General features: G+C 36.1%; 1 protein-coding gene across 1 annotated transcript in view; it reads left to right on the forward strand.

Moving 5' to 3' along the window:
* Window positions 1–1,064: 1,064 nt before the first annotated feature.
* Window positions 1,065–6,317, forward strand: part of LOC101860260 — a gene marked incomplete in the record, with an annotated part of 44,256 nt that continues 39,003 nt past the window's right edge. The window contains 2 exon segments of the mRNA XM_005101505.3: window positions 1,065–1,484; window positions 5,054–5,170. Coding sequence (XP_005101562.2) covers window positions 5,087–5,170 — 84 coding nt within the window.

Here is a 6,317-nt window from a genome sequence, read left to right on the forward strand (position 1 = left end):
ATCTGACCTTCCAAAAGGTTTCTCTGTACACTGCTAGGATTTTGGAGTCAAACATAATGTTATGGGTGTCTGTTAGTTGTGGTGGTAGTATGTTTAGAAAGATTGCTTTGTACATGTCTACCTGTATTTCTGATTTTGCGTTTAATAATTTTGCTAATTCATGTTTGGTCTGTTGGATGTGTGGGCATGTGTAGAATATTGTGTTCTTCTGTTTCTCATTGGTTTCGTCTTCTGTTTTGCACCTTACTCTTCCGTGGCTCTGTGTTTCTCTTGTGGGGGTGTTGTTGTAGAGTATCCTATACGTGATCTGTTTTTGGAAGGGTGTTGAGTCTTTAAAGTGCAGGTTTTTAAAGGTTTCCGAAAAGTCCAATATTGCGTATATCCTACCACTTTTAATTTGGTCGTATAATGGTGTTGCTTGTCGTTTTACCGACGCTGTGTATAATAATAAATTATGTCTTTCGTTGTGCGTGTAATGTTGTGCTTTCGTTGTGCGTGTCGGGCTGGATCGTTTGCCATGTTTTTCCATTTTCCTAATTTTATCGCCTGACTTTTTGTTTAATTAATTTCTGATCCGCTCCCCCTGCCAAAATATCGAAAATGATTAAAGATCTGTTGAATTGATTTATAATGAGTTGGGGAAAATTTGTATCGTCCGCAAATGCTATTAATTTCTGTCCCCCCCCCCCCCCCCCCCCCCCTTCCCAGGAGTTTGATACCTGAAATATGTGGGTCTTTTCGGATTGAATTTAGTAAAAGTTGTAAACTTAGTATGTACATAAAAAAAGAGGGCTTAGAGAGTCTCCTTGTCGAACTGATCTTCCTATATTGAAGGCATCTGACAGGGTATGGTTAACTAGGATTTTTTATTGCGGTTTTTTGTATAAATTTGAATCCATTTCTGGAACGCTGGGCCTAAATTGCATCTGTCTAAAACTGAGTGTGTTGATTATAATACTGCGACCTAAAACGAATGAGACACCCTGTCAAATGCCTTTGTCTGATCTAGGCGAAGTATACACCTGTTTAACTGTTTGTCCTCTACAATATGTGATAATGTCCCTAAGTGTGTGGTTGTGCTCTTGTATTGCTCTACTGTGTACTACGCTGGCTTGGTCTGTGTGGGTTAAATGTTGCATGAACGGTCTCAATTTGTTCGTCAGGGTTTTAGTGATAATTCTGTAGTCTACATTTAATAAAGATATGGGACGGTAGCTTTTGATTTCCTAAGGGGAGCCCGAGTCTTTCGCAATGAGGGAAATGCACGATAAGTTTAGTGATTCTTGCAAACATTCTAACTCATAGCTTTCCTTTAGGGGCCTACCATTGCTGCGAAGAGGGGGGGGGGGCAACACGGGGAAGAAAGCGAGATAAAACAAGACAGTGAAGCCATCTGGGCCGGGCGAGGTGTTCTACTTCATCAAGTTGAGTGCGTTTCGCAGATCTGTTACGGAAATGTTTGTTTCGAGGATGTGTTGTTGTTCGTACGTAAGCTGCGCGGTGTGTGGCATATTGTCCTATATTGCTTCGTCTGTATCTTGTTTAGCATAAAGTGCGGAATAGAATTTTGAAAAGCGTCTGTTATTTTTTCTTAATCTGTTTGTCTGTTTCCTTGTGTGTCTGTAATCGCTGTTATCATTCTTTTTTTGTACTCTTTATTCTAACGCCAGGTATACTGGTGTTGGTTTTTCGTCTTCTATTGTTGGATATTAATTTGTTCCATTCCGTGCCCTCTATATTTTATTTGATTAAGATCTTCTAGCTCTATTAGGTTTTATGCTTCCTGTAACTTTTACTGTTTTGCAAGTTCTATTCTGTATTGTTGTTGTCGATGTCTCCTATTTCTACTGATTTCTTTTGCTTTTGATATTGTGTCTAGTTTAATGATATGTTTTAAATTGTCCCATGTCTCCCTAGCATTGTTGGTTTGTAATCTTTGTGTGTGTTGTTTGATCGTGTTTGTGATCATGTGTTAAATTTCCCGTGCAGAGATCGTCTAGGAGGCGTATTGTTTGTATTGATTGTTGTTACTACTGCTTTATGGTCTGTAAATGACAGCGTGTGGTCTAAGTGTTCACATTGTGTGATTGTGTCCGTGTTGTATACGTAGATTCTGTTTATCCTTGCCGCTCTATCTATTCCTGAATTGTTGTGCATTGTATCATTGGTGTGTGCGTGTGTTTCTCTGTAGCTATCTTTCAGATTGTGAGTGTCGATTATTTGTTGTAATGTTGTCCTGCCTCGTCCCTACTATGTCTCTGTCGTCTAAAGTGACGTTGAAGTGCCAAAAATATAAAAAAGGGAAGCCCTACTCAAACCATGAGAAATGTCGAAAATAATGAGCCATTCTTTTATTTTACTACAAAATTGAAGACATGTGACACTATTAAAAATCTATAATATAAACAGCCAAACTTACTGTTGTCCAATAGCTTTACATTCGACCTCTATGCACCTCACTCCCCCCCCCCCCAAAAAAAAACACCCATAGATTCTAGACGATGTAATGAAAGGAAACAGAAATCTCTGAACTGCATGACAGAAACAGTGGTGTTGAGTTGTTTAAATTCATTTGTGCAATAGAAAATGTGTACCAAACACAGATTAAAATGCAGTGATTAAAACGCTCAGCACTAAACGCAGTCTGGCTATGATTTCCTTTTTAACTAATATATCCTAAACATTACATCATATATTTTAAACTCAAGGAAAGTTACAATAGCAGCCTATGTTTGGTCGCTCCCATCCATCATCATCCCATAAAGATATCATTGCTGATACGTTTATATTGCTACAGATGCATGCAGTCTTATGACTGTTCATGTTTAATATCTTAAATCAGTGAGTCAAGTGAGTGAAACTAGTACCTCAAATTAGTAGATCTAGCTTGGATTTTGTGATCTTTAAATAAGTAAATAAACACAAATGCGAGGTAAGATTGCAGCGGTTCGATTTGATATTAATTAACTGAAAGGTACCCTTTGATCCGACCAGGCTCCTAATCTTTTCGAACATTTTCTTCAAAACATAGATCTGGATTTAATCTGTCCAAATTCTTTAAAATCTTATTCTTACCAGTGAAAAGAAAGAGGGGTTCCTTTGGAGGATTTCTTAGTACACTGATAGACACAGCAGTGTTGCACCATCCTTTCTGGTCTCGTTTTCTTCAGTCTTCCACTTCCAGACTAACCAGGCGTTTGCTGGTGATGAATTTACTGTAGAGAAAGTCTCTAAGGCTGTAAAACGTTAATCCAGAAAGGGACTGGATTTAGAGGTTTCACGTGCTTGCACTTTTAAGAGAATCTCGTTAGATTATAACACAACGTTAGAATCTAATAAAACACTTTCCTTAATAAGTAAGAGCAGAGGCGCGCCCACTCACATGTAAACAAACTTCTTTGGCAAAACGAAAATAGCGCCAACCAACTCAAAAGCCTGATATGAAACCTAGATTTACAGTAGACCTATCTATATCTAGAATCTAGATCTAGATCTAGATCTTGATCTAGATTAACTAGATATAGATCTAATTAAAACGAAAGTCACAACACACGCTTTCATTCATGGTAAATACAAATGTGTGTGTTTTGAAACACATTTTCACTAAATAATACACTATTCAAGCGTTATCTACTTATCCACCAATTGACTTACCTTTCATGGTCTTTACGAAAACGATAGAAAGCTAATTCAGGTCGTCTGTTGTTTTTTTTAAAAATTAGTGTAGTTTATTACATACTACTTACAGTGTATGTTCTTAGAATTAGCCATGTTTGTTTGAGTTTACCGGCGCAGTTACTGTTGTCATAGGATTGTTCAGATTCGTGATCTGCTCAAGCTGTACTGTCTCGTTTACACTGCTAGGTCTCTGACATCAGTATGGTATAAACAAATTATTACGCTCGTTATGGTGTTAGACCATTATATATCCTACTTGTGAAATTGCCAGTTGTAATCAGTCGTTGAAACTCGTGATTACAACTCGGCAATTTCACCCATAGGATAAACCATGATCTTACACCACAACTCTTGTAATAAATTATTTTCATTCTACAGAACAGAAAATAAACATGTAGTTATTTAAATGTGGCCATTTTAAAAAAAATCTCTGGGGCAGCCCTCGTAATCAACAAAGACGAAGAGGAAACATTGCACGAGTATAATATGGTCGGATGCCAACAATCGGATGTATTGAGACAACCGCAGTGTCTAAATTTTGAATAAATCAGTCATCTTTTTGGGGTAAAGATATTCCCCAACAGTCGTTATATTTTAAGACGGACAGCTTCTAGTCAAAATGATTTATTGGGCTGAGAATGGATTTGTTCTATACAAAACAACAACAACAACAACAACAACAACAACAACAACAACACCCTCCCTTACAGCAATAACAACAATGCAAAGAAAAAACCCCCGCTACAATTGTGCATCAGTCGATGCCTGAGCTATTCAAATACTGTTTCTGAGCTCACAGACGTTCCGATTTTTTCAGTGTTGTTTTGTTGAAGAATTTGAGCTTCATTTCTTTCAAAGTGCTGGCAAAGACTTTATTATTCACAACTTTCAGCTTCAATCCTCATAAAAATTATAGCCCTTTTTTCTAGCTTTATGGTTTGGTTGCTTGTTTATAAAACTATGTTTCAGTATAGTTAGTGATTTGTGGTCCAACTGTTTTCAAGTTACCCGCACTGTTATCGATAGCCTCATTACTGTTATTGTGGGTCTTCGCCATGGTACGTGTTCAATCGATTTTTCAATATTGGAGTGACTTACCTTTTTCAATTTAAAACACACTTTCGGCAGTTCTAAATTAATACAAGGAAAGAATCCGAAAGTGTATTCGAAAGCGTGAACCTTGTAAACAAAGAAGTTCGATTCTTGGATAGAACGGGAGTTTAATCCTCGTGGAAAAAAAAGATTTACAGTAGATCTACATGTCCGAACTCTGTGTTGTCGAGAATGTGGGAATATATAAGATAATATCAAACATAGGGGGTTTATAGTATTCTAGACTGTACTCACTATAAAACTATACTATCTTTTCTTGTAGAATCCAGTACTGCTTTGTGTGCTGACAGATAAGATGACAGTCAAAAGTATCCTTCGAATGTGTGCACTTCCATTCACTTCAAGCATGCAAATCATCGAAGCATTACTATTTATGCTGGTAAGTTGTGACCCCCCCCCCCCCCTTAAAAATCTTTTGAACATACACAGATACAGAAAACAATGCGACCACGCGTGCTTGGCTAGATGTCAACGAGAGGGGAAAATTTGAAGTAAATTGATGATAATTATTATTATGTTTCAAAAAGATGACAAACATTTATCCATTATGTCATCGTGGTTATGTTAGAAAGATATATATTTTGCTTAGAGTCATAGTAAAATGTGAATTAAGTGGCATTATTTCACCATTAGCAAGCTAATCTGAATCTCCTGAATCTTGGTTTGCTAAATTTGTCCCCAAAAATATGAAAATAGAACGTTTTACATTTCTTTCGGACATAACTATGATAACACAAATGCAAAAACAAAGACATTCAGAATTTCTTTTTTCAGAGATTTTATAGACTCTTTATGCTTATGTTTGAAAATTAAAGCAATGAGAAAACTATTAAAATAATTTTATGTTCCTCAATTTACTTTTCAGGATATTTTTGTTTTTGTTTTGTGTCATCATGATTATATTCGAAAGATATTTTATATTTTGCAGAGGTTCATAGTAAAATGGGAATATAGTGGCACTTTTTCATCATTAACATGCATTGTGAGTCAAATTGAATCTTCTGAATCGTTGTCCCGCCCCTTAAATAATCTAATAGTGTTGATAAAGGCGTTAAACCTATACCATTTTTCAATCGTTGTTTGCCCAAATTTTCATAAACGAAATTAAGATATGAAAACGGATCGTTTTTAGTTTCTTTCGGAATGAACTGTGATGACACAAATGCAAACACAACGGCATTTAGAATTTCTTTCTTTTTTCTCTGGTCCTCACCATTTTATATGCTCTTCATGCTTATGTTTGAAAATTAAAGCAAAAAGAAAACTGTAAAGATAATTTTGTATGTTTAAATTCTTTAAAAAATGTGTCATTATAGTTATGTCCGAAAGAATTTGACTTGATGTAATGTAACGCCCGTTACACAGCTTAGGATGTCATCTGTAGGTCGGTAAATACATGCTTTTGTAGGAGGAGATATACATGAATAGAAAAACTAAAGTAAAAACGAAATATTAATAACTTTATCATCACAAACCTCTGTGATACATTTTAGGTACCCACGTATTGGCAAAAGATATATATATAT

This window comes from Aplysia californica, unplaced genomic scaffold, assembly GCF_000002075.1.
Source record: "Aplysia californica isolate F4 #8 unplaced genomic scaffold, AplCal3.0 scaffold00286, whole genome shotgun sequence".
Lineage (NCBI taxonomy): Eukaryota > Metazoa > Mollusca > Gastropoda > Aplysiida > Aplysiidae > Aplysia > Aplysia californica.